General features: G+C 41.5%; 1 protein-coding gene across 2 annotated transcripts in view; it reads left to right on the plus strand.

The window, feature by feature from the left end:
• The first annotated feature begins 227 nt into the window (after positions 1-227).
• Positions 228-27,621, plus strand: part of HPGDS (hematopoietic prostaglandin D synthase) — a 29,973-nt gene continuing 2,579 nt past the window's right edge. Inside the window, exons 1-4 of one of the 2 annotated variants that reach the window (XM_040064843.1) lie at positions 228-360; positions 12,899-13,039; positions 23,398-23,490; positions 25,485-25,594. In XM_040064843.1, the coding sequence (XP_039920777.1) occupies positions 12,907-13,039; positions 23,398-23,490; positions 25,485-25,594 (336 nt within the window). In that variant the 5' untranslated portion in view covers positions 228-360; positions 12,899-12,906. Of the gene's footprint in view, positions 361-12,895; positions 13,040-23,397; positions 23,491-25,484; positions 25,595-27,621 lie in introns of both variants that reach the window. The other variant, XM_040064845.1, reaches the window with a different exon arrangement.

Genomic DNA, 27,621 nt, shown 5'->3' on the forward strand with positions numbered 1-27,621 from the left:
CATTCTGCATTTAGAAAAAACATCGATCATCTGACTCAACTCCTCAGCACCTGTCTTTATTATTATGATACAGATTCAAATGGCACTTTATCACTTTAAATTTGCTTTGAACGCAAGCCAAGAAATTCCAGCAGTCCGCATGCTCTGCTAGCCCCAAGTCGGCAAACTCGCTTGTTATCAGGCGTGATGCGGATACGGTGTGTGTGCGAGACGGGGGAGGAGGAGAGTCATGCAGGCGGTCATGGGGAGGGAGCGGTTTGCATATTAACAACCCGTGCCGGAGCTCGGCAGCCTTTTCGGGGTCGGCACTCAGAGGGACTCCCGAGCACCGAGGAAGGGACCGCGTATCACCGCACCGGAGTGAGTTCGGCTTCTGCTTTGCTACCGCCGCAGCCTGGCTCCTCTCTTTCCCCTTGCTTCTCCTGATCCTACTCTGCCCTCCCTAGGCTACCGCTACAGTGGCTGTGCGGGAGGTTAATCCGTCAAATTATGCTGCGTGTAGAGCGAGTCCTGAGAGTATTTAATTTCGAGATTTGTTCGGTTTATTCCGCCTGACCCTCAGAGAGGTGCTACCGGCAGAGAGGAGCTCCATGCGGTGGCTATAAGTGTAACTCAAGTACTCCATCTGTGCATCTTCTTTGCTACTTACAGGCACCCTTAAACTGTGCCGGCTGCACTTGGGGCATTTACACAATCACACGCATGGCTAAAACAAGACTTTACTCAAAATTGCAAGCTGCTTTTCAAGAGGCAAACAGGCAGATCACCAGCCTGTTGCAGAAGCAAGCCCCTGTTCCTCAGCAGTGCCTTTCGCTGGTCAGTCAGTGCTGAGCTCCTTTGATAATCAGGTTATGTGTCAGGGTACTTGCCAAAGAAAGGACAACCTCATCAGCAAAGAAATCGGGGTGAGGAGGCTCTGGGCATTGCGCAGGGAGTCCTCAGTAAGTGAAAATCCATTTCAAACCCACATTCCTTTAGATGTGAAGGCTGGCTAAAATGCCTTCACTTACATAATCAAGCTTAATCTAGGTTAATGTCAGAGAAATTAGATTAATTTTAAGCAGCACAAATCAATTATTTTAGGTCATTTTTGTGCACTGTTCTGCTAATTTTTTTTTTTTAAATTCCTGTGTTCTAAACCGATGGATTAATATACTCTGGTTCTAATTCCCACTGTCATTCTATAGAGAAAAAACCTCCTGCATCTGCTTCCACTCACTCCATTTTTCTCCTTAAAGTTGAAAGTTTTTTTGTTTGGTTTTTTGTTTTGTGGGGGTTTTTTTGTTTGTTTGGTGTTTTTTTTTTTTTTTTTTTTTTTTTGTTTTTTTTTTTTTTAGGGTTTTTTTTTTTTTTTTAATTTCAAAATGATACTCTAAACAGCCATTGAGGACTTTTTGTTTTTATTCTAACTGCTGTCATTTTCCTATATACATAATCCTCCCACACACGTTTCCTCTGTTAAAAGCCGTCTCTCGTTCCCTGTTCATTTCAGACAATCCAAGCAAACAAACCGTAGCTATAAAGTATCTTTCCTGGGCTTCTGTATTCATTACAACTGTTTGTAAACACTAGTACTTTTATACTCAAAACTTGCAATGCTTGTAAAGAAAAAAAAGACACAGAGGTCTTTTTAAAGTTTACTTTTGTTCCATCTTCTGTTTTATTTAATCCAAAATAGAATCCACCTCTCCCTAAAAATGCCCACATTGTGTAAATTACTCCCTGCTGCAGACACACACATGCCCAGGGACAGTCAAATCTATTTGTATAGAAATAAGACAGAAGCTCTCCAAATTTTAAGCTGAAAATACACACAAAGTAATTCTTAAAAGAGTTCTGGGTTCATGCACGAGCAAGCATGTTAGCCAGCGCAGCACGCTCCTGCGCCACTGCCCAACATGATCTGCTGCTCTAAGGGTTTGCTGATGACATTTCTCATTCCTGTCTGTCCCACACAACCTTCTCCTGAGCAGCTGGAAAGCAGAAGCAGTCAAAGTTGGTGCTTATTTTCAAAACATCTTGGATCGAAATCTCACCAGAAAGTAATTACACAGCCCAGGAGCCACTGACGTGGCTGGCGTTGGGCTAGCAGGGGGCATGCCCTGCTGCAGAAAGCTATGCTTATTCACACCTGCTAGAGACTTACTATATAGGCTGCAAATCTCAAAAAGGTGATTTTTTTTTTTTTTAACCCTTTTGACAGTTAGTCCAAAAAGTATGAGGAAAAAGAACAGGGGAAAAAAAAAAAAAAGAAAAATCAGCCAAATCCCACATATACATTTCAAAGTGCCAGCACTTTGAAGAACCTTGTCTGTTCTCGAGGTAATCTGCTAAAACTCCCATAAAACAGGCTACAACAATGAACTGAGAAAAACTGAAATGGCTTTAGAAATAACTAAAAATACTGCTGGAATGACTTAGTAAAGAATGAACATGAATGGAAGAAGAGAGAAAACAAAGACGATCAGTGATACCAGGCAAAGTGTTTTGTATTTGTGGCAAATGCAAAGGAAAGCAAACCAAGGTTTAAGCTGTCTCACAAGCTTAGTTTAGTTGAGGTGTGACGAAAAAGAATGTGTGATGTGTAACTATGTCTCAGCCAAAGGACCATTTTTCAGCGCCAGGCACGCAGCTATTGGGACTGCCCCAGAACCAGACTAGCCAGGGTTTCCATGAGAAACCGGCTGCAAACCGCCTCTCACAAACTGCTTTCTACTTAACTGTAGGAACACACAGGTTAGGGTTCTACACACTGAGCAGTTCGTGGCTGTAACTCAAGACTCCTGCATATTTCTCACTTATGGCCAGATCTAGGTGGTCCCCAGGCTCCTAGCTGTGTGCTGCTCAGAGCTCTAGGTCCACACTTGGAACCGCTGGTCCTCTCAAGGGGACTGGCGATGTCTGAAGAACCCTAGCAAGGTTCTGAGTCTCCTCAGGCACTGGCTAGGAAAGTAATTTCAAAATATCTGAAAATACTTGAGATCTGTGCCCCACACCACTGTACTGGTGCCTGCCGGTCACAGTGGTCTGTGCCAGGTACAGCAGGGCAGAGCAGGAGGACACCAGGAATTTGTGACCAGGACACGTAATGGGTGGTACTGGAGAACTCTGCAAAGTGAATAAAACCTTTCCCAGTCAAATCTCTACCTGCTACAGGGGTTACACACAGTGCTTAAAAGCTTATCTAATTCTTTCATGCCTATAATTTTGGGGTATTTTTGGCAAATTATACAGTAGATTTACAGCATGCTACAGGTCAAGAGCAAAGTAATTTAGACAAGCAGGGGGAAGAATTTGGTGCCTGTACTCCCCCGTGCGCATATACACACATTCACACCCACACATGGCTGGGACAGGAAAACAAGACCACTTTTTCACCTCCAAGGAAAGACATTAGGTGGCAAGACGGTTGTTATACAAATTACTGTTCTGGACAAGCTTGAGAGGTCAGAAAATAGACATGATTTCCTGGCAAAGGCAGCTGGCTTTGGGGAGCCAACTAAACAATACAGAGCAACACCACTCACAACTGAGCTCTGAGCTTTGTAGGAATATTATGAGGTCACGCTGATTCATCTGAAGAGTGCAGAGATGCAAGGCATGATTTTTACAGAAATGACATGGGGTTGGCAAACATTAAGATTATCTAGGCTTTTGTTCTACCACAAAGTGCTTCTGCGAATTCTTAAAACATCCGATGTGGAAATAAAAACCACTTAAGTGGTTTTTTCCTGAGAAATTATCCTAACCACTCCTTTGCATCTTTCCCAAGATCTCTTGCAATTGCATTTACCAGTATTTTGTGGTTTTTGTGGTCTTGGGTGTGCAATTGTTAATCTAAAAGAGGCTGCACAAACCGATTTCAGTAGTTATCTACACAAAACTGGGACCACATAGATACAAATCCAAAGCTTGAGGATCAGACAGACAGCAGTCACCACAGATGCTCAGTCCCTAAAGGGGAGGGTGTGGCAAGCCAGGCAGACTGTGGACACACTGCTGAGTGGGCTGGGCAAAGCCCTGTCCATCACCACTTCCCTACCTCCTTAATCCTGCTGACACATGAGAGCTCCATCATTCACTTCAGTTCAGACAAACAGGGTGAACTTCAGATATCTGAATTAATTATGATCAGTTTGATATCTGAGGGCCAATCCCAAGCTCAGCTCCAGGAAACCCAGTGGGGTCTGGCATTCTCCTTCAGCAAGTCTTGACAGTGGGCACCCATTCACTGCCCACTCACACTGGACTCCCACTTTAAAAAAAACCCCTTTCATATCTTTCTTATCTTCCTCTTTCACTGATACATTGTGGCTATTAAAAAGAAAAAAAAAAAAAAAAAGAAAAAAAAAAGAAAAAAAAAAGTTTTTCTCCTGTGTTCTTCAAGGTTTTTTTTGAGTTTTGATTTTACACGTCAACAAAACAAGCCTGGAGCTTCCTCAGAGAGATAATTGCTTTCAGGCCTCCTACAGCTCCTTTTTTTTTATGCCCACTTTTTGACAGATCAGGTATTGTTCAGGCAGTAGAGTTCTACTCATCAGGTCACTTAAAATACTTACAACCATTGGTACCACTCAATACTCTCACAGTAATACTTTAAAATATTTTCTCATTTTCAGATGCTGATATCCCCCACTGGTTACAAATAAGCAGCACACCAGGCGCATGCACATGCAAAATCCTCCTAAAAAACCACTTTAAATCTATATTATGCTCTAAGTGATCCAGGTATCTAACCTTGAAAATCATGCTAAGAAGTATCCATTATATTTGGAATTTGTTATTTCAAAATCCAACATTACATAAAATTCCATAAACATTTACTTCCGATGATTTTTGTATCAAACAGAAAAGGGTGCACAGATTTTTTTCTCTCTTCTCTCCAAAGTCTGGATTGCTATCTGGCTTAGAAATATAAGAGATCAAATTCAAATATTTATTTTCTATAACTGGACCGGAGTAGGAAAAGAGACCAACAATTTTCGGAAAGAGAGCTTATGTCAGACTGAAAGCTGACAGGAAATAGAATTACTTGGAGTTTTAAATTTTATTTTCTGTTAAAACACAGACTGCTATGGAAATCTTCCATTGGAAGACTTGCAGTCTTCCATCAATCTGCCAATATTACCTTAATCCTTCCCCAAAAGATGGGCAGAAAACTTCTTATTTTCTTTGTTAAAAAAAGAATTCAGAAAAGCATATTTTGGCAGAAAACAAACAAACAACACAAAAAAACAAACCATCAAATCTGTTCTTGGTTTTCAAAGGCTGAAAGTGTCTCTTAAATCACTAATATTTTTTCACCCAAGGAAAAAAAGTTGAAGGCATTCCTGCAACAACCAATTTGATCAGTAATGAGGAGGAGAGCAGCACCACACCAGCAGACAGAGCAAGGCTGCTTCTCAGATGGTTTCTGTCTTCTCAGCACTGCTCAAACAGGAAAATGTAAACTATTATGCCTTTCCTCAAAACTGACTGTTATGCTGGTTAAATAAAAAAGAAAGAAATACTGTACATGGACTTTTTTTATCTTTCCTACCTTGTGCAGTTTATAAAATTACAGCTGTGGAAGCTTTGCTTTACTGGCCATTTACAGTAACTATTTGAGTCTTGTCTCTCTGGTTTCTTCCTCTGAAATGTAAAAATTTAAACAAATAAAGACAGAAATACTCACTTGGACAGCTAAAGTGTAATTTTAAAACTGAGGAGGGAGAAAGCTGCTTTAATGCTCAGCTCTCCAGTCACAGGGATGAGAAATTCACATATATGAGGACAATAAGTAAAGATGGGCAAAATTGAACTTACTATTCTTAATGTTCCTCAGGTGAAACAATACAGACTAAGTCTCTTTCCTGGTTAAATATTTTTCTTTGTACTTCATAAGTAACACAACCCTCCCCAGCCCCTAAGGAACAGAACCAAAAATCCATGCTTCATACTTGGAGAAGCCAGGTCACTCCTGAGATGACAGCCTAACAAAGATTTCTTCTTTAATGTGCAAAGATTCTTTTGTCTGTCTATAGAGACCCAGACAGCTTCTCTCCTTTCCTTTTCTAAATTGAGTATCCTAGCTGACATTAGCACAACTTGGTCCTGTCACTGGGAGAAAGGAAGACAATGAAGAGTCTTCCCTCTGAAATGCCAATGTTACCGTTAGTGGAAAACATTCGGCTGACACTAATTTTAAGACTTCAAACTGCACACGTGGCAGAAATACAGGAGTAAATATAAGAATTGGGAAAAATTGCAGTGCCCCATCCACCCCGTAGGATACCCAAATCAGGTTGGTTTGTATCTGTTTCAAAACTTATTTGATTTTCAGGTTAACTTTGCAGAAAAATTTCATAAAGAAACAGAAAATGCTTTGGAAACAGCAGTAGGGGAAAAAAAAAAAAAAATCCACAAAGCTTCTCACCTTTGGACTTTGGATAGGATAGTACTTAGAGAGGACACAAACTTCAATTTGAACGTCAAAGCAAGATTCTTCTTGGCAGCGAGATACCTGTAGGCTTATGTGAGTGGAAGCTGATTTGTTGTTATACCTTCATCCTGTAAAATAATGAAAATGGAATATATAATCAGCTCCAACAACTCAAGCACCCTGAATTGTTATAAAAGCTTAATCTTACAATAAAATATTGACTGAATCATCACTCCTGAATCATTGTCATGCTCTGGTTGCAATTCAAGGGAGGACAATGACAGCTAGCAGATAAAGACCTCCTGTTTCCCCTGTTATGGCAGGCCCATGGCCAGGGCAGCATTGTGTCAGGCACTAATTGTGCTGTTTTCCATAAGCGACTCCTAAATTAATGAAGAACCCTCATGTTGAATAAATATGAATACAGTGCAATGCATCATCTTTTCCAAGCACACAATTCAAGTCCGTATTTTTAGAAACACCCAGATGAACCTTACCTCAACCCTACTGGTCTTGCTTCCTGGAGGGAACAGCTGGATTTTTTTACATCCTCTAACAAGGATGAAAACTTAAGGAAGAAAACAATTTCTTGCAGCACAAGGTACAGTTCAAGGGGACTTTGCATCACAAGCCCTCTGTCAGACTTTGGATGCATGTGAACACATAGCTCAGCTTAGCTGGTTTTTCTCCCTCTTCACCCTCAACCCAGGGACAGCTCTCTGCTGTCATCTCAAATACAAATAACCTTATACAGGAAAATGTAATTATCTGCTGCCTTATTTTAAAATATTTTCTCTGAATTCACACACTGAGTATCTGCCAGTGTCACGTCCCACTGCAAAAGAATAGCAGAGGGATTTTTTTTAACAGATTTCTCAGCATCAATAAAGCACAAAAGTGTGAACTATTATATGAGAGAACTCTTTATCAAAAAAGAAAGATGTGTTCCTACTGGTGGATCGAAAGGGAACAGAGGCAGGGTAGACTGCAGGGCCGAGCAGGGGCAGAACGAGCCGAACCTCTAGGTGAGCCTCCCTCCCCCTAGAAATTGAGACAGCCGGCCCTGCTCATGGCGCAGGTAACTCTGTTCATGTGCTAAGGCTCCTCCATAGTCCCATCCAGCGCTGCCTCGGCAGGGAGAATTTTTCCTGGGCAGCAGGAATTTCACCACCTGCAGCCCAGCAGAAGTTTCTCTCCCCTGATTGACAGCCAGGCGAAGTCTCCCCACATCCACGGCTTCCCGCCATTTTCCAAAGGCCTTGTCCGCTTACAGACCCTAAAATGGCGGCAGTCTCCACACCCCTCACGCGTCCCGGCTGCCTCCTGCACACTGCACACGTTAAAGCTCTACGGTAATTTTCCACCCCGTGTCAGAAAATGGATTTAGAGCATAATAGCTGGACAATGTCCAGGCATACTGCCAGGCGAAGTCCCCCCGTGCCAGAGCTTCCTGCCATTTTCTGAAGGCGTTGTCCTCTTAAAGACCCTAAAATGGTGGCGGTCTCCGCTGAGGCATAAATAGAAGTTAATTGACGCCTCACATGCATCCGGGTTTCGGTGCCTATTACCAACCTAAAGAATGTTTTCTTGCATCATCCTGAGGGCTGGATTTTCCAAAAGAGAGATGAAACACTATTCCTCTAGAGAGCCCCAGCAAAGTTTTGGTGCTTAATTTTGCTGAGGCTGGGCATGCAGGACCAAACACTGGCTAGCAGAGGCTGCATGCTCTGGGTACACACATGAAAATCAGCCTGAGCAATGTCCAATCTCCCAGTGCTTTTTTCTCTTCTGTACTACTGCTATCTGAAACTCAGTATTTCAGTTCCCAGAAAATGCTGGTTCCTTCCTGGGCACTGTTTTCTAACTCTAATCTTGCTTGAAGTTTTCAAATTTATTGCTCAGTCGTGCTTCAACTGGAATAAAAGCATCCCAAGTTCATCAGGAAATACCTCCATAAAGCCACAAAGTTTAAAATATGAAATCTGTAACAAAATTTTAGACACTTTGAAATCTGTAATAAAGCTTTTAGACACTTTGAAAACCATAATAAATTTTTTAGACACTTGTAACTCCACCATGATTTTTTGACTCATGAGTATAAAGGTGGATGCCAGCTTTACACATATTTGACATTCTCTCAGATTTCCTGTTTGATTTTGTCACTGAGTGGCTCCAAGTTGAATTTAATCATGAGACCCCTTAATCCTCTGTTTAAAGGTATGTTAAAGCCAGTTAAGCTGGCTTTCAGAAAGTCACAGAGGAAAGCTGGAAAATCAGCTAAGCGGGTCAACAACTTTAAAGTATTAAAGCTAATTTAGTAGTGAATTTAAAGCTGTTGAGTTCATGGCTTTGATAGCTGTATGCAACAAAACTGAGGCTGAAGCATCAGGAAAATCCACAAATACCAGAGGTTTACATCCAACAAGTAGACAGAAGAGCCCTGCAACTTTATTCAAATAAATGAATAAAGGGAGGGAGTCCACTGGGGCACACACCCGTGGGGTTTTCTCTCTCGAGGTTTTGGAGGGTGGAGCCGCCTTTTGTCCTAAACTTCCTGGCCGCATACTGCCCTCTTCCTTTCCCCATCGGCTGAGGTACTAGAAAGGCACAGCCTTCCCAAACTGCCTACCCCATATCTGCCCTTGAACCTACTACTTTACCCCAAAGTTCAGAAGCTCAGGCCTGTGCAGACCATTGTCTGTTTCAGGAGCCGAGCTGTCTGGGCTCTGCAACCAACCTGCTGCCCAGAGTTTGTAGAGACATTAAAATCAAAGATGTTAACACCCATACCTTCACCTATGTTTGTAAAGACATGAGCTTTCCTCCCAGAAGTGCTGTCAGTGTAGGACAGGGCAGGTGTACAGGGCTGTCGCAGCACTGTATTAAACAGAATAGAAATTGGAAAAAACACTGCTTAGATGGCAAGTGTATTGGCGAAAGGCAAATCATCCCCTCCTGCTTTTATGCACACCTGGCTCTGCAATGAACTCACCTGAACAGATTCAATAGCAGTAAGAAGGTGGCTAAATACCTGCAAGTCTGGACACTGAGATCCACCCACCACCACCATCTTTCAGTATTTTTAAGCCATGATTAACCTAAAAAAAAAAAAAAAAAAAAAAAAAAAAAAAAAAAAAAAAAAAAAAGAGAGAGAGAGAGAGAAATAACTTTAAATAATTTTAAAGATTTTCCTGCTCTCCACATTCTCCCCGACATCGTAATCCCAAAAACCAACTCAAAAACACCAAATAGATCTTTTTCCCTTAGAAATTACATTTTTCAATAATTCAGGAATTCTGGATGATTTAAATGGTTTTAATTTGTTCCTCATGATCCTCTTATTTATAAAACACACTGGGGATATGAGGGAAAGAAGGACAAGGAAAAAAAAAAACAAAACCCTAACAGCTTACTTTGTATGTTTGGCAAAAGGCTATTCTGAACACAACCATTTCTTTCATTTAGAAACTTATCTGCCATTGTTTAGGAAGCACTACTCCTGACATTTCACAGTAAATATAAATAAAAAACAAAACCTACAAACATTTACTAAAGCATGCTTACAGTAAACCTATAAAGGCTTTTAAAATGTCAAGTATTTTTGGTAAACTCCTCGTGGAGTTGGTTTTGGGGTTTTTTTTGTTGTTGTTCATGGATGGGAAAAAAAATCATAAGCTTAAAAGTGCAGCATCACTACAAATACTTGATTACTCCTTATGGTGTGCTCATTAGAAATTTGTTTAGCTTTGCTTTAGACAACTCAAACAATAGTTTCCGCTGCTTCCTTGACAGACCAAAATATTCCACTGTCTACTACAACGGGCAGAGAGACTTGCTGATCATCAGCCAAAATTCCCAATTCTTTACATCACTTCACTACTCTTGACCGGACACGTCTTTGTGTACAGAGTGCTCCCACTGTATGAATTAGGCTCTTCCAACACGCCCACCTACTGGAATGTTTAAGCCTCAGCCATCTCTCCATGTAGATGTCTACTCCCTCACGACTGCACCTTAAGAATCTACTGTTCTTACGGTTTTAAATGTCTTCCAGCTGCCAGCAACTATTGGTTAACATAGAGCTAAATGGGCTAGAGGCAGCCAGGAAAAAGGAGCCATGTGTGAGTGGTATAGCAAGCCCAGGGCACTGGGACTGCTGCAGATATTTATAGAAAAAAATTCTATGGACATTCTTAAAGAAGCAAAATAGACACTAAATCAGTAAATCAGACTAAACCAGTAGCATTTGCTTGTCTCTGAAGGACTGAAAATACAGACTCAAGGTCTGGGGTTTTTTTCCCCTTGGCTCCTGAATCACTGACATGAATCTCAGATAATACATGCTCTTTTAAAAATGCCATTCCTAGTTCTCTAACGACCACACCAAATGAGAAACAGGAGGAACAGAGAGGAAAATCCTGCTGCAATCTCATTCCCTCTTCTTACATTAATTTTCTAGACACATAACCCAAATTCATAGTATATAGTACTATATAGTTTCATCATACTGCCACAGAGCATACCAAGTAATAGATCTGGGTACAAAATTTGAAAATGGAGTAGCCAACCTCTGCCACTTACCTAAAACATACTTGAAGAAGCTGGGATTGTCAACATTTCTCTCTTTAGAGAAAGAAGTGGTTGCACCTGTAATCTGTGAGCTGCATTTGCTAAGCAGCAGAAAACATGTTTTCCAGTAATTAACACATCGAAAAAAACTAATCGCATCCTGATGCAACTAATTTCACCTGGAGCCTCTCTCCTTTATGCGGTGCAAAGGAATACACTTGATGTAATCATTGTAATGGAGTCTCTGTAACACTTGTAGATATCTCTGCTGGTAACTCTTTCCACCTCTGCTCCTGCTTCTCTGCTAGGCCATCTGACATGAAAAGTCTCCATTCACTAATAATGTGAATTTCCATTCGCTAATAATTCACTTCCGAGCCTGCTGTGTGCTTTAGGGCAGCAGATACTTTCCACAATTAATTAAGCAGCCCCTAATGTGCTCATTTGCTATGGCTTTTTTGTTTTGGGTTTTCTTTTTGCTTTTGCTACTCTGAAGACAGAAGGTACATGTTTTGAGTTTAGAGGAACAAGTGGAAAAAGCAGTTTGCTCTTTTCAGTGTGAGCTTTTCTGTTTCTAAATGAAGATCTTCTCCATCCAAAGTGAAAGCTGATTATGATGTATCTCCTCAAGCACAGGGTTTCAAGGCAAGATGACTTACCAGAGGGTTGTTCCATATGTGGTAGCACTTACTCGTTAAAAAAAGAGAAAAAGAGTTCCCTTTCAGTCCTAAGAGAGATGATCTGTGTTCGAGGCTTTCCTACAAACACTCTGAATGTGATGCATATAAAAGAATGGTAAATGCAAAGTCTGCTTCGAGGCAAAAATGAGAACGGGTTTTGCTTTGGGTGAAGAAGCAGATGGTTGTTTCGCTATCCTTTCACCAGCACATTCCAATCTCTGCTGAGCTCTCTTATGAAAGTGCTATGTGTAAACGCTTACCTTTGGTTCAAAGCAACCTTATCTGTTTACCTTTCCTGTACCATCCTTGCTATACAATCAGACTCTCAAATACTTTCTTTTGTTGCCTGTTACCCTGGGAAACAAATTGAGCCTTCCTGTAACGTGACTCCTAACTGAAGGGGAGAAACTAAACCACATGAAAACTTAAAAAAATAATTTCAAGTGTTCTTTTGACTTCTGTACAAAAACAGAAAATTCAATGATGATTTTCTCAAAACAACACTGTAGCCTGATTTCCATGGTAAATTTTTCCTCTAAAATAATTTTGGGCAAATCCTTACACAACTAGGGTGATAACTGCTGCAAAAAACCAACCAAACAAACACAAAACAAAACAAACAAACAAAAAACACCCAAAAAACCCCACAAAAATCACAAGAGTTTGGTAATTCTCATGATTTGATCTTGGATGAAGGTCTTCATTAAGCAGTAGGGGCTGAGCAGGGCAGGCCTGAACAAAATTACTGCTCAAGATAACAACTATCTTCTGGTACAGAATACAATCTTAGATTTTTCACTCTGGAGAAAAAACAAAACAAAACAAAACAAAACAAAACAAACCCCACAACAACAACACCACAACCAAAACCCTAAACCACTTTATAAAAAATGGCTTGAGTTTGGAATAACAAGAGGAATAAGTGAAAGCTGCAAGTTCCTGATACTTCTGGGGAAAAAAAAAAAAAAAAAAATCAAGCCAGCTTTCTAGAGACACACAAAAGGAGGAAATGCAGGTTCAGCTCTCTTTGCCCACATTTATGTCTGCTGTGGCTGACAAATGCAGAACAAAAAGGTGTGAGCAAAGCAACGACTGCAAAGTGCAACAGCTTGGTGTAATATTTCCTTTGCGTTGTACAAGCACGCCTGTCAAAAGCGAGCACACAGAGTGGTTTTGTAAAAAGAGGAGTTCACTTTCTCTAAAGCAGCTCTGTCCCCCCTCCCAGCAGGGCCCAGCATGCCGCAGTACAAGCTCTCCTACTTCAACCTGCGGGGACGAGCAGAGATCAGCCGCTACCTCTTTGCCTATTCGGGCAAGAAGTACGAAGACCACAGGATAGAAGCAGCAGACTGGCCCAAAATCAAGCCAAGTGAGTAGCACTTTGGTTCTTATAGCCAAAGCTCGGCTCGAAATGCTGGCAGAAAGAAAAGCAATTTAAGAGCTATCTGTATGTTCCATGAGTAGAAATACGCTTAATTTCTGGCTTTAGTTAAGCCTATGAGAGTTTTAAGTTGAGACAGCCAAAATGTCATTGGTGTTCTCTCAGGAGACTTCATCCAAACATTCAGACAATGTGAAATGCCTTATCCTGGTTCATCCAGCTGGGCTTTCACTCCTTATCAGTTCAGTACAGCTTTTGTGTACCTAAATATAACCAAATGAACGCTGATCTCAGCTTCTCTGGATAATTTGATCTCAAAGACCAGACCTCAGCCTTCACCCTGGGTTTAGAAAGCCAAATTGGAGAGAAGGGCAATGAAGGACGCTTCTTTGCAACCTGAAAGGTTTTCAGAGTGGAAAATTGATGAGAAAACAAAGTCAGTTGATATAGCAAAGAAAAAAATGAAAAGTATCAAAAGAGTTACTAGAAAAAAAATGTTCCTAAGAGCAAGCCCCACCAACCCTTCAGGCTATTGTACCCCATTCATTTCATGTCTTTTAGTTTAAATAATCTCTTTTCAGCTTTTAAAGGTGTTCATTATCTCTGTTCTTTAAATTAGCCTTAGTTCATATGAAATAGATCTTGAGTTTGAAGACTCAGAGTATGAAATCAATGCCTTCATTTCATAGATTAGACTTGTATATGGCTACATGGGCTATGACTTTTCACATCCAGAATGAAGAATAATGCCTTTAGTTTGGGGAAGAGACGCAACTGATCCACAAGGTGACTTCTACTAATGAAGCAATGTTTCTTGATAAGCTTTCACACCATTTAATTAGCCCAGCCAGCAAGCTACCGAATTTTTCTAGGGTGCAAATTTTGTAGGTTTGTTCTTTCCTGTTTGCAGTGACTAGAGTGATAAACACTCAAACACAGCTGTAATCCAGGTGGCAATTGAAGCCTTCAGTGGTGCTTGAGCCTAGAAAACACTGGCAAAAATCCACAGAGAGAATAAGAAGCAGTGGAACAGGGATATTTCCAGCTAGGGTTGACTGACTTTGGAAACCTTTTCCTTATAAGAGCTTAAGCCAGTTGACCATGTGGTCTAGCTTATTTCTCTTTCTCTGCAGTTCTCAGGGAAGCAGGGTAGAAACTAAAGGCGAGATTAAGAATTCAGATGACCTGTGGTAAGCTCTGCACAGGCTTTTCACACTTAATTACACACATGTGCACACTCACTTTTGTCCAGAAACAAAGTTGAGAGTATAAGCAAAGTATATTTTTATGTGGAGTTTCTATACTGATTAAGTAAGACAAATTAGAAAGACAAAGCATAATTAATCACTTAAAGGGTGCAGAGGCATTCATAGTCTAGGACAAGATGTTCTAAGAGCAGATTTGTCAGACAAGGTAAAAACATTGCATCACTCTTTGAATATTGTTGATGATCCCAATGTCTGAGCAGTGTAAGAGACAATGCAAGTTCTTCCTATGCTTTTCTTCAGTGCTCACTCCACAAACGTCCCAGTGGAGCTTTATGTGTACAGGACTTGTTCACTGCAGTGAAATATGCAGCTGCAGCACCCTTGCCACAGAAACACTGGGAGCAGAGGCGCCACAGAAACACTGGGAGCAGGGGCACCCCAGAAATCCTAAGCTACACACTTTGTAACACTGCTGTATTAACAAATGCCCGCTAAGTCTTTAACCTTGGGACACTTGTTTCTCTTTCTGTGCTCTGGAAAGTTTGCTGGCAGGCTAACCGAGGGTTAATTACTGCATTTCATTTTCTCTGCATAACGGCCTTTCATAGCAGCCTCTATAACTCAGCCCTAGATGAAATTCCACAGCAGATAAGAAGTTTAGTAAAATGTGGGAGCTGCTCCTCTAAGATTTGTGAAGTCATCTGTGCAAAATTTGCGCTGGTCTAAGAGTTCTTTGAATTTCAGGCATCTGTAGACACCCAGTCAGTAGATGGAGAACGGGAATAGAGCCTGCTAATTGACCAGGAAAATATACACAGAAATAGTTGAGTGTGTACCTGAAAGTGCTGTTACATCTTATGGCAGCAGGCTAAACCTTTGCTCTTCAAATCTCCCTGAACCCTAGCTCTAGCACCAAAACAATGGTGGCATCTGCCACCACTGACATGCACATTACTGACAACAATTAAGAGGTTTGCTAATTAAAAATAAAGGTTTCTTGCATGCATAAAAATGTAATGCCGCTTAAAGAAGTTGTCTGGAGCTCACCTGATGACTACCTTCTCCTCCTTTGTGAGGCATTTCTCCTGGTTACTCACAGTATTTCCAGACAAAATGTTCCCCCCTAGGCAAATCATTTGGAAAAACATTGAATCAAAGGTAGCAACAAGGCTTTGGAAGAAACAGCCTTAACTGTTCCACAAGACCAATAGCCAGTGCCCCAATCTGCCCTAGGGCACCTAAACCCTGAGTTTGCAGGCTGTGACTCAACACAAGAAATTGAGAGGGAGTAGGTTTGTACAGGCTTTGTGTGCCTTCACACTCTAAGTGTTGCATACAGCATTTGCCCTATGGAAAACAAGCCCTGCATTCTCCGCTATCCCGTGTTTTCAAAATGTGCCTCAGCTCCCTCCAGAGAGACACAGTTTGAGGAGGAAAAGGCACCAGGCAAAAGGTAACAGGATTCTTACCCAAAAAGTTAAACCGCTGCTGTGTTCAAAAGTAAGTGTGAAATGAGGAGATCCATCCAACCCACTGCATATACAAAAGCATAGCTCACTCCGCTGAGAATTCTTCTGCACAACTCTCATTTGTATCCTTATTCAGATCCTTTATATAAAGGAGTGTTTTGCCTCCTGTTTTTCCTGAACTGGGTCTACCTTAGAAAGAAGAAAAATAAAGTAGCAGATTCTGATCAGTCTCATCCTGGTGAAAACCAAAGGGTGGTGTTTAGCAATGATAAAGGGAATTACAGCTGCATTTGATGTAACAGCAGTTAAAGTAATACAATTTAGCATGCAGCTTATTTTGTAGTCCTCAAAAATCAGTAAAATTGGTCCAATTAATTGAACTAATTACATAATTATATATTGAGGTGGGATTGAGACATACCAGGCAAATTGCTATGCACACTTGCATATATCATGCTTGCCTTTACCCACTTTCCTATGAAATATCTGGAACCAGTTTTGACTGCAGTCTGTAGCTACAACGTGATGTCTCTCTTTTTAAAACCTTCAAGTATGATGAAGCAAGATAAACAAACAAAAAAATACTTGGGGAAGAATTTTGGACAAGAGAACACTTCATGTTTCTTGAGTTAACAAGGAAGAAATTGAAGAATTTCAGTTTATTTAAGAGCACAAGGAGTCGAGTCTCTGAATGAGATCTGAGAGGACAGGTTTGCTTCAGCTCTTTTCTCAAAATTGAAATAAGGTTTTGCAACAAATACCAAGTCATCCAAATCTTCATACCATATAAACCAGGAATTAATGTCATTATTCTGAAGAAAAGACTTAGTTTTGTAAAAATGATGGGAAAATGGAAAATCTGTGCATAAAGATCAATGTGCAAAAAGCCCATTTAGAAAGTAGACTGGCAGCTGTGGCAAGTTTAATTTTTGACCTGAGCTGGAGAGTCTGGTGAGGTTTGTTGAATTTTTTGGCACTTTTCATGTGGCTGCCACCAATAAGCTGCAATCCTAACATACCTTCAGGCAAGTAAGTTCTACCTCCTGGAAATACTGTCCCACTTGATTTTATTTACACCTAATGGTGCTTTTGTTGTATATGAAAGGATGGCTTATTAGAACATGAGAACTTCTGTTATTTGGCTTATATGCACTGAAATTAAAATTTCTGTAACTCAACATTTATTTTTTCCCTTCTGATGCTAATCAGATCATCTTTGGCAAATTTTTTAGTTGATGATTTTGGGCAAGGACTGCAATTTAGAATATAAACACATTTAAAGAAGCCACTGTATAAGTATTAGCATCGTTCTGCTTTAGCACAGAATTTTAAAAATCCGACAAATATCAAGCAGCAGCTTTCTATAATGCTTCACTATATGTAAGTCAATAATTATTTTAACGAGTAAAGGAACTCACACTTTACACTTCTCTTTGAATTCACTCTGACTTGACCATGCCCCATTTAAAGGACAATCTATCCAACATCTACAATTGGCTCGTGCAAGATCTGTACTCCCACACAATGGGCTCCTCACAAAAAGCATCATTGCACTGACAGAAGTCATAATACAGCAGAAAATCCACTGTAATGATGAACTAAGTTACCACCACCGCCCATATTCGGCTGGCAGACAGCAACAGCTTTTGATCTGTGTCTCCTTCAAGCAATTTGAAGCAATGGCAATAACAGACATTACCATTATAGCAAAGGATGCTTCCCCTGCACTGATGGCCATAAACATCCCCAAAACAGTTTAGGATGTGTAGAATGGTGCTTGAAAGGTCCTTAGGAAACCTGACAGACTAATGGCTCTGAAAATACTCCCAAGATAACAAATGAGTCTTGAGAAGCACCTGTCAGCAGACAAAAATTCCTCAGGGGTTCAGTTGCCCTGCTTCCTGAGTGACTTTTTGCTATGAGACTCTACCAAAATGTGTACATAGCTATCTCTGGGTAAAAAGTAGGGCTTGACAAGGACTTCCAAAGAGAATATGTGTTGTAATAAAACCGAACCTGGGCTGAGATTAAATCACAGCATCCTCCTCACCATCCCTTTCTCAAAGATTCAGGTTCTAGGTACCTCCAGCTCTGGACCTACCATTTCCCAAGCAGCCCCTCTGCGATAATATAGTTCTTATTAGAAGATGCAAAGTATTCACTTGTTTCTCATGATCCAATTTAAATATGAATGGATAGGAAAAGTTTTCAAGGCAAAGGAGAACTCATTTTGACACAGATACTGTTGTAAGAAACAGGTCTGTGACATTTATTTCCCCCCACATTTGACTAAAACTGCTGCCTTATTATGGACCCAATCTAAGCCTAATTACCAAATGATTAATTATTCAGCTTTTGAGCAACGATCACGCATTTAAATACAGGCTGCATTGCATCAGAGCCATAGAAAATTACAACATGGGCAGGATGAGTCATGAGCAGGCCAGCTCAGGGAAAATGGGGGAACATGTTGGAAGGATGGAACAGAAGTGAGGAGAAGAATAATGGAGAAGTTAAGATCAGTGAGAATGGAAGAAAGAGGTGAGGAGGAAGTTAAGAACTGTATCTGCATAGGGGAGAAGAGCTGTGAGAAGCACAGGACAGCAGCTGACCAGCCTAGGACAAAACTGTGCTCAGCTCTGTTGTGTTTCCCCTCCCTGTCCCTCACAGAGGAACAGTCCCACAGAAGCACCCTCCCCTAGGTCATGGCCAGGAGGATGAGTGAGGAGCTTGTGTTCAAAGGGAAGGCCAGAACACCAGTGAGAACCGACAGGCACAGCAGGATGCCAGCAATCATCACAGCTCTTAGGGGCTTGATGGGGTGAAAATTAATTAAAGGGATGTGCTTGCTTTGAACACACATCATTTCCCCTAACACACTTTTAACATCATTTTTAACAAGCTTTTAACACACATAATTTCTGCATCCAACAGAAACTGTACAAACACCACCGTTCTTGTCACAAAAGCCAACCAAAATTAAAGCAGTATGAAAAGGAATTAATCCATTTCCTAAACACTACAGATCTCCCTAAAATGGGAATAGATCAGATGCAGATCAGTCTGAGGACTTGTCCTCTGTCAAGGTTTTCTTCATGAAGTGTAGACTGCTGATTTCATTCCAGCATGTGATACAAAAAGCCAGTAAATAACCAACATAACATGAAAAGCAAGAACCTGCTGATAAAAGTTCAATTTAAAGAAGACTATGGGTTTAGTTATTCAAAAAGGAAGCTTTTTAAAAAGCCTTTTCCTCTTTCAATCTAAATTTGGAACACAAGCATTCACAGCGCTTTGTACTTCAGATGAGCGGCAAAGCAAGCGGGAAATAAATGGGAGAGGTAATACTTTGTGCATGCCTGAGAAATGACGCTGTTTGCATGATGACAGCAATAGATTTTTCTGCTCTTCCTTCTCAAAATGTATTTGCTCAAGTGGGAGTTGGAAACATTGTAAGACAACCTTGCTTGGAAAAAACACAAGGAAAGCACATCTGTATGGATACACAAGGGTTTCAACTGACGTTAAGTACAAAGCAGCCCCCAAAACAACGAGGGTGAGAGAAAAGCCAGCAAAGTGACACACACATCCTTCCAGTCTGCACTACTTCGGCTTAATGGCTCCCCAATGGATGGTGTTTCTTGCCTTGCCCCCATAACCTTGATTCTACCCAAACATCTCTCTCACATGCAGCTTTTCACTTGCTCATCTAAAGTAGGAGCCTGCCTGCTCATCTAGAGTCACACAAACCATGCCTTTGACCAAAACTGAGAAAACTTCAGCAGGTTTAGTACCATGCTTATACACACGGGGCATTTGAGCATCTCCTCGAACATGACAATGAGCAGAACTGGACCAAAAGCACTGCAGGAGGTCAAAGCAATCCACAGAAGCCCATAGTCATGAGTCCAAGGGTAAGACTACTTAAATCCATGTGCAGATGGGTTTCTCTTGTAGTTTGGAACCCCTGAGAATATGGCCTAGGTGTGGTTTCTGCAGCTAGCAAAGTTTCTAGAGGTCATATCGAGGCAATTTGTCAAAGCCCAACCTTACCTCTAGCAATTAAATGGTGTCCATCCAGTATGAAGGCTCCTCACATCCTGCCTTAGGATGAGCTGTGTGACAAAAATCCATCTTCTTCTCCAGCTGGAGAAGGAAGACTCAAAGTTTCACAGAAAATGCATTCCTCCCTATAACAGCCAAACTTCAATATATTAAAAAAAAAAAAATCTTCTGAGAAAATTCTTATTCTAAATTATAAAAGCAAAAATATACTTTGCAGCAGGTTCCAAAAAAATTTGGTCATTACATGAATTTTAGACAATAACATTTCAAAGGGAAAGATTATTTTTTCCTAAATTTTTCCAGACTGAAAACACAACTTTGTAAGCCATTATACCTTATCCTCAGACAGGGAGGAGATGTATTATAAATATTTTCTGCCCCTTGACTAGTCTTTGTTATTTTCTTCCACTGTAAAGCAGCCTGAATATCTGCTCTACTTGCCGGTGCTCAAGAATAGCCTGCCCTGCACACAAGAAGAAATAACAGATTTTTAAAATTAGCTGCACAGCACACGTGTACTTTCTTCAAACCTCTTAAAATTGCACTCATTTATAGCTTATTTACTCAATAATCAACAAAATCAGTGTATAATTGAATGCATGCACTCTGTCAACTGGAATACCTTAAATTCCAATTTTTTCCTTGTTCTTGAAAAGAAAAAAAATTAAAGAGCATTTTGAATACACAAGAAAGGAAGGAACATCTAGCATCTACATTTGCCATCTGTAATCCTTTAAAGAGTCCATGGTTCAGCAACAGATTTTCTGACTCTTAACAAACCCCAAGTCTCATTATAAATGAAAGCATAAATCCTTTTAGACATTATGGGAAAACAAAATAAAGTTCTGCTCTCCTGTAATAGTTTTATAATGGTCTTAAGAATCATGCAATTGTATGTACACAAAACAAAGCTGTCTTTGCATATTTTCAGTTTTCAATATGCATTTTCAATTGCATATTTTCAGAAAAGAATAACCAGGTCTTCAAGAAAGTAACTCAGCACTGAGGAGGACGACCTTTGTAGACATTACTCATGTTTTCAAGGAATGAATAGCAATTTCCTTGAATTCAGAAATTATCAGATTTCTGAGAAACAGAGCATGAGAGCTGACTACCACTCTGCCAGTCAGCTGACCTTGACACCATAATCCACGTTCCTTAACTGTTCAGAAAAACGCTTCCCTCCTTTACTTGTGATCAAGGGTTTCTTTAAAACAGAAACAAAACAAACAAACAAAAAACCACCCACAACTAAAAAAGCATCCATAATAACAAACTGGCTTTAATTTTTCTTGTAGCTACCCATGAAGTGAAACATCAGTCAAAGCTGTGATTTATTATCTTCCCCTGTATGTAAACAAAGCAGCAAAAAATATCTGTGGGTTCCTAGATGAAGCAATCCCAGTCTCACAGTTTCCCAACCTGAGCAGTGAGTGACAGTGTGTTTTGACAGCTATTGCTACACAGCGGCTTAGTCACATTGACCCTGCCAGAGCTACATCACTCCGTGGCATTTCTACTGGGGCCTCCAAAAGAGGCTGCTTAACTCCTTCATGGGGTGAGCTGTTACCCCTGCTCTGGCTGCTTCCTGTTGTCGGGCATTGTTGTACATCCCTGTGTGGTGTGGGGGGACGTGGAGCTTGCTGCAGGCTGATCACAGTGGCACATCCTGCAGTCACACCTGCTCTCATCCCCTCTACCCCTGCTGGCCTGAGAGATGTCCTTTACATGAGCAAACATAGTTACACATCTCTGCTGGTTTGGGGCAGTGATGCTCAGGGCCCTCTGCACCAACGACCCAGAGCACAGAACCAAAGCTCTTCTCATTTTCATAACCAGAGAGTTTTCTTGTTAAACATTCAGGGGATACAACTTGTCACTTCTCAGTGATCCTCAATGAAACAGAACAAGGACTTGCCAGGACCTTGTTGCTCTCTGGATAATAAACAAAGTCTTCTGTGCAACAAGTCTATTATTGCCTCAGTAACAACCAGCAGAGCCCACTTTCTTCTCCCTGGGGTGAAGCAGCTAATGCTCATTGAATTCACTTGCTCCTGCTATTCAAATACATAATGAATTCTCCCAGTGTGCTGAACGTAAGGGGGAAAAAAAAAAAAAGGTATCATGAGTACTGTGTACTGGATATAAATCTTAATTACATAAAGTGTAATGCACAGAGGAGTCCTGGATGTCCTGTGCAACTGCAAAATTCATGTTGCAGGTTGAGATTTAACATCTAGGACCCAGTACTTAATGTGATTCACATACTACACGCTAAACCACAGAGCAGTGTTCATCATTTATGAAGCTGCCTTGCTAAACAGTTATGAATACATAAGGTTTCATTATTGCCCCCTTTTCAGTAAGAACTAAAAATCCTCATGGAATAGAGGTGTCATTCCAGCTGCCCTGTAAAGACAGTTCTCCTGGGTTTGAAAGCACTTTGCATGCTTCCATTGGCCAATGTTCTCACTTTTCCTTTTTACATCACAAGATTGTCTTCAAATGGATATAAATCTTAATTATATAAAGTGTAATGCAGATGAAAATTGGATGCAAATCATTTAGCTGTGATCAGCACTTGCAATCATGTACTTGGAAACAGCATCCTTGGAAATGCACAGATTTACAGTTCCCTCAGTGAACAGCACCAGGTTCGCACAAGCAGATTCTCACTCCCCTAAAAATGACTGTTTTCCCCAGATTAAGCTACAAGGCTCCAGTTCCATTTCATATAATGCAAGCAGCTTCTCCAAAACACAGCAAAACAGCAGTCCAAGTTTCCATGTAACTACAAAATTAATAACTGGAAAATAAGACTGAGTTCTTAGCTCAAACTACCTTACAAATATCCACAACACCTGCTTAGTTTGTCTTTCCCTACATTTAAAGACTGGAGGCTCCTTCCTCATAACTGATTTTTTTTATTTTTATTTTTTTTTTTAAATTGATACATATTTTTTTTAATGCAAGCCACATCAGGTAAATTTGAATATCTTTTTAGCATTTGTAGTTCAGTGTGAAAGACTGTCTCAGTGATGACTGTCAAGTGAAATGGCTTGCCATGACATAATTTCTGAAATGTAGATGCTTCTCTAAATCACAGTTTCAAGATTAAAAACAACCATAAATGAAAAATATCTTGCCATCTTTGCCCAATTTCTTGCTTCATGCCCAACTGAATTGTTCACTATGAAATCTTCAGTAGTACTGTACTTAACCTTGGCAGTCACTTTCCTGGAGAGGAAAAGAGCAGGGGAGAGAAGGAAAAACTAATATTCCCCTGAAAAGTTTCTCTATACAAAAAATTCTGGATGTATAGGAACACATTCGGCCTCTACAGCATGATGCCAGGAAATAGGAAATTCAGTGCCTGGTTTCTGTGCTGTAGTTGCCTTCATGCAGTGCCATCTGATTACATCCTTACCCTTGCTTTTCTTACTTTTTGTCCATGCATTTCTCCACAGAAACAGTGTGAAATTGTTAAGTGCTATAACATTGCATACCCTCTAAGTGGTAGAGCTACATCTGTCACAGACTCCCACTGTTAACGGCTGTGATTTAACTTTTGGTTGTTTTTTCTTTTTTTACTTTCTCCTCCAAGCTATCCCATTCGGCAAACTCCCTGTTCTGGAAGTAGATGGAGTTATCATCCACCAGAGCCTGGCGATAGCAAGATACCTTGCCAGAGAAGCAGGTAATAGATCTTTGACTATTTTCTTTCTCTTTGCTCAGCACACATTTAATGCTCAGGTAAAAATACATCCACAGTAAAAACAGAAACAAACCAACAGCTTCGGAAGCCTAACCACACAGAAGTCAACACCAGCATGGCAAAAAATGAAACCAGTGCCTGAGGTTTGGGCTGACTTCCCCAGCCAGTACACTTTATCCACCTGTGCCTGCATGACAGAAAGTCATACCTGTGGTTTCCCTAAGGCTGCCAGCACAGTTTCCCCTAAAGCTCAACTTTGAGCTTCCAGGCTAACCAGAGAAATGACCAGGAGGAGGAGGTTTTGAAAGCATTAGAGATTATCACAGCAGGAGAACTCTGAAGCAGATTTAGGCAACAATTCTGGGCTAGCAGGGAGATTAGAGGAGATGTTGACATCACTCGCATCTTTAAATACTTATGTGCTGTGGAAGTTCACAACCAGATAGATAAAATTATATGAGACTTAGTAATGCAAGTAATCAAAGAGAGTGGCCAGGCTTTGCTTTAGGTCAACGAGCTGTCATTCAACACCATCTGCAAAATTGGTCTGGCTGAAGGCAGATGTGCCCATGGCAAGCTGGACATCAGTAAACTGAAGAGGGGGCTGGGAAGCAAGTGCAATCCTACTTTTTTACACTGTGAGCAAACGGATGGAGCCTGCCTTTCAAAATATCTCCCATTTTCTAACTGAGGAAGGAAGCAGAGGTTCACAGCGTTATTCTTCAAGGCACTAATGCAACACATTTTCAACTGTGTCTGCAATACTCTGTTCCTTCCCATTTCCTCCAGCTTTGATACAATCTACTCTGTGCAGGAGAGGAGAATGAGGAAAGCCAACTCAGTGATGGAAAACAGAGGGAAAGTCTGCCTTCCACCCAAGATTCCTCCCTCCCTGGCTCCTGTTGGGAGGTTGATCTGGTGCCATGATTCTTTTGCAGTCTGAAGTTTGGACTTTTTTCAATTGAATTGCACCAGCAACAAAGACTTGGGATGGGGAGCACACTCAGACCATGCTGTGCTCTTCCCAGAATTTGTCATGCTGTCAGCTACAGCAGGAAAAAAGAGCATGCATGGGATGAGAAAAATATCTTTTCAACTTCGTAGTGAAAACTTGCTAGAGTTCTGCCATCAAGCCTGCATACACGTCACTAGTCCTTTAAATCAAAAAATGGCATTTTTAGGTGCCCAACACCAACAGCTCATAGCTGAAGGATCATGGAACTTGAGGCCCAAGAGGAGGGGCACAGCCCTCACCTTCAAAAACACAAAGTTTCAGTAAGGGAGACGACCTGACAGAGGTAGGGCATGCAGTTTGTGATCTGAACCTGCACAGAGGTGAAAGCATAAACACAGGCCTGTGAAGTGACAGCTAGGGAGGAAAGGTAGAGGCATTAAGAGAACTGCAGGAAAACCAAAGAACTACAGGGGAGAAAAGCAGATTTGTAAGCAAGACAATGTTTGGCTGAGGTCCCTGATTACAAAGAAAGATTAAATAGTAAGTGGAATGTCATAAAAATATTCTGAATGGGGCTGAGTGGGCAGGATATAGGGAAAGAGAAGCTGACTTCCATACGTGCACTTTTGGAGAACGTGTTGAGCAAAATGGAAAGACCATGACATGGAAAACGACATTGAAAACTGGGATGCACAAAGATTAAAGGAAAGAAATTTGTGCTGACCCTCACTGAACATGTGGTGGAAAGCAGAGAGGATAAAGAAACAAAGTTCAGGCTGTGGACTCAGGTAACGGATACAACAACTTACTACCTTGGATGGCTGTACAAGGCCAGAAGAAGAAAAAAGGAAAGGTAGATAAGATTGCATCTTGATGCAAGGAGTCAAATCCACATTGTTAGCATCAAAAGACCTGGAGAACATGTACTTTTATGAAAATATTAACAGAGTTTACCTTTAGGGTATCAAAAATTCCTGCTGATGCTGTCTCTAATTTCCCTTCATATGCTTGCTTCCCACAGGTCTGGCAGGCCAGACACCCGTGGAACAGGCTTTAGCTGATGCCATTGTGGACACCATCGATGATTTCATGACACTGTTCCCTTGGGCAGAGAAAAACCAGGATGTGAGAGTAAGTCAATCACTAAATTAAACAAAGATAGCATGTAAGCTATGATCCTGTATCTGAGCATCTGCTCTGGAAACACAGATGGGTGTCAGCCACTGGGACCATCAGCTCAGCAAAGCTGAGCTGGTGGAGCTCTCTGCTTCTTCCTTGATGCCGATCCCACCCCCTCCTTCACCTGTTTTCACCCTTGATAGAAACTCTGAGGCTGCCATGAGCTGCCCCTCACTAATTCAGCTTGAACCAAGGATGTGCCTACAGCAAACTGCTCTGCAGAAGAGCAAAGACAGGACACTTTCACCCCAGCTGGTGCTGCAGAATTCCTCTCTCTTGTTGAAAGGAGCCTGTGCTCAAATCTTTCTGCTAACTCAATAAGATAAAGAACCCCATCCCAACCTTAAGCATTTCTGCATTTTGATTTCTTCTAGGTGTTAAATTTCAGTGTTCAATAACATCCTGCCAAGGACAACTGCTTGTCAGTCACCGGAGCGGTGCAGGACAGCACTGCCAATCAGGGCAGGTAGCACAGCCCACCTTGGTCCTCTGTAGTGCTTCTGACACCAGGCTATCCTGTCATGGCTACTTGAACACACAGTCACGGGCTGTCCTACAGCATTTGGGGTTTTCTTTTGGCATCGGGCAGTGCTTCTCACCAGGATGCCAAAAGAAGCGCACAGATCAGTTGCTGTGAGAAGAAGGCAATGGATGAGTTCGCTCCAGCCTTACAAAGGCTCTGCACAGCTCTGACCCAAGCAGATGACCTGACCCTCTTAGGGAAGCGGAGGTATAACAGCTCTCACCATAAACTGCCAGTGCAGCCACCTTCCATTTATTCAAAGGCAACATTTCAGATTATTTGGGGTATCATCACAGACACCACAGAGTAAAAAATGGTGCTCTCCAAACCCATAACAAATAAAGGAACAATGTGAAAGTGCTCTGAAATCTTACAGAGGAAAATCTGAAATTTGGCAGTGTACTACTTAAAAGTGTGAATTACTTACACTTCCTCGTGATTTCCTGAAGTTTCCTAGTTTGAGGAGGGTAAGTTGACCCATGAGTTTTAATCATTTCAGAAGAGCCACACTCCTGCTGATGTGTTGGTGCAGAGGCAACACTACTGCCCCTCCATGGGGAAGCTCCTGTTTGTGCTGCATGCGACTCAGCTCGCACCCAAGCACTTCTCCAAAAAAGGACCCAGATTGTGTCAGCAGTGTTTAATTTAAACAGGAAGAGCTGACAGCCAACTCCTATGTGCCCATCTGCACGTATTCAAGCTTAAGTTATGTGCTGGTGCCAAGGATGGTCAGGAATCTCGCTTTCCCAACATTGTCCTCCCTTGTCACAGCAGCCCTCTTATTGGAGGGTTAAAATGAGCCGAGGCACAGACGTCTTGTTAAACACAGCATAAAAAGGGTCCTGGTTTATTCCTCTTTACTGCTTAATCGTCTTGACTCCAACCATGCACTGACTCTGGCTGCAGCAAGCTCCTGCTGTAAGTTTCCCTTGCAGCCTCTGACTGCTGATTATTTCCTCCTAAACTGTGACTACGTGTGTCATTTTGCAGACTCTGACGGGAGGCTTTTACTTGGCTAGACTGTGACTGCAGGTTCCCACAACAGCTCTAGCTGCAGACCCAGACTGACCTCCCAATGATTCTCTCTCCCCAGGATCCTGCTTCACGATTTTCTCCTTCATGCTCCTCAAGGTTCCTCCTGCACGATGATCCTCTCCTTACTAACTAACCCCCTCTTTTATCTCACTCATCCTGATGGGATACAGCTGTTACTCATCAGGGGTGAGGCTGTATTGGGTAATTAACACAGCTGTTACTTTTCAGGGGTGAGGTGACCTGGATTCCCTTCTCCTATACGCCCTCTCTCCTCCCGGGTCCGCAGTCACCACCTTGTGGTCGCAGTGGCAATCTCACAATCTGTTCTTACCAGGCCAGATTTAAGTCAGTCACACACACTAAAGCCAAAACACCTCCCCAGGCCTGACCAGGGCCCACAGGAACACACACCCCGGGGATG

The sequence above is a fragment of the Hirundo rustica genome, chromosome 5 (genome assembly GCF_015227805.2).
Source record: "Hirundo rustica isolate bHirRus1 chromosome 5, bHirRus1.pri.v3, whole genome shotgun sequence".
NCBI classification, from domain to species: Eukaryota; Metazoa; Chordata; class Aves; order Passeriformes; family Hirundinidae; genus Hirundo; species Hirundo rustica.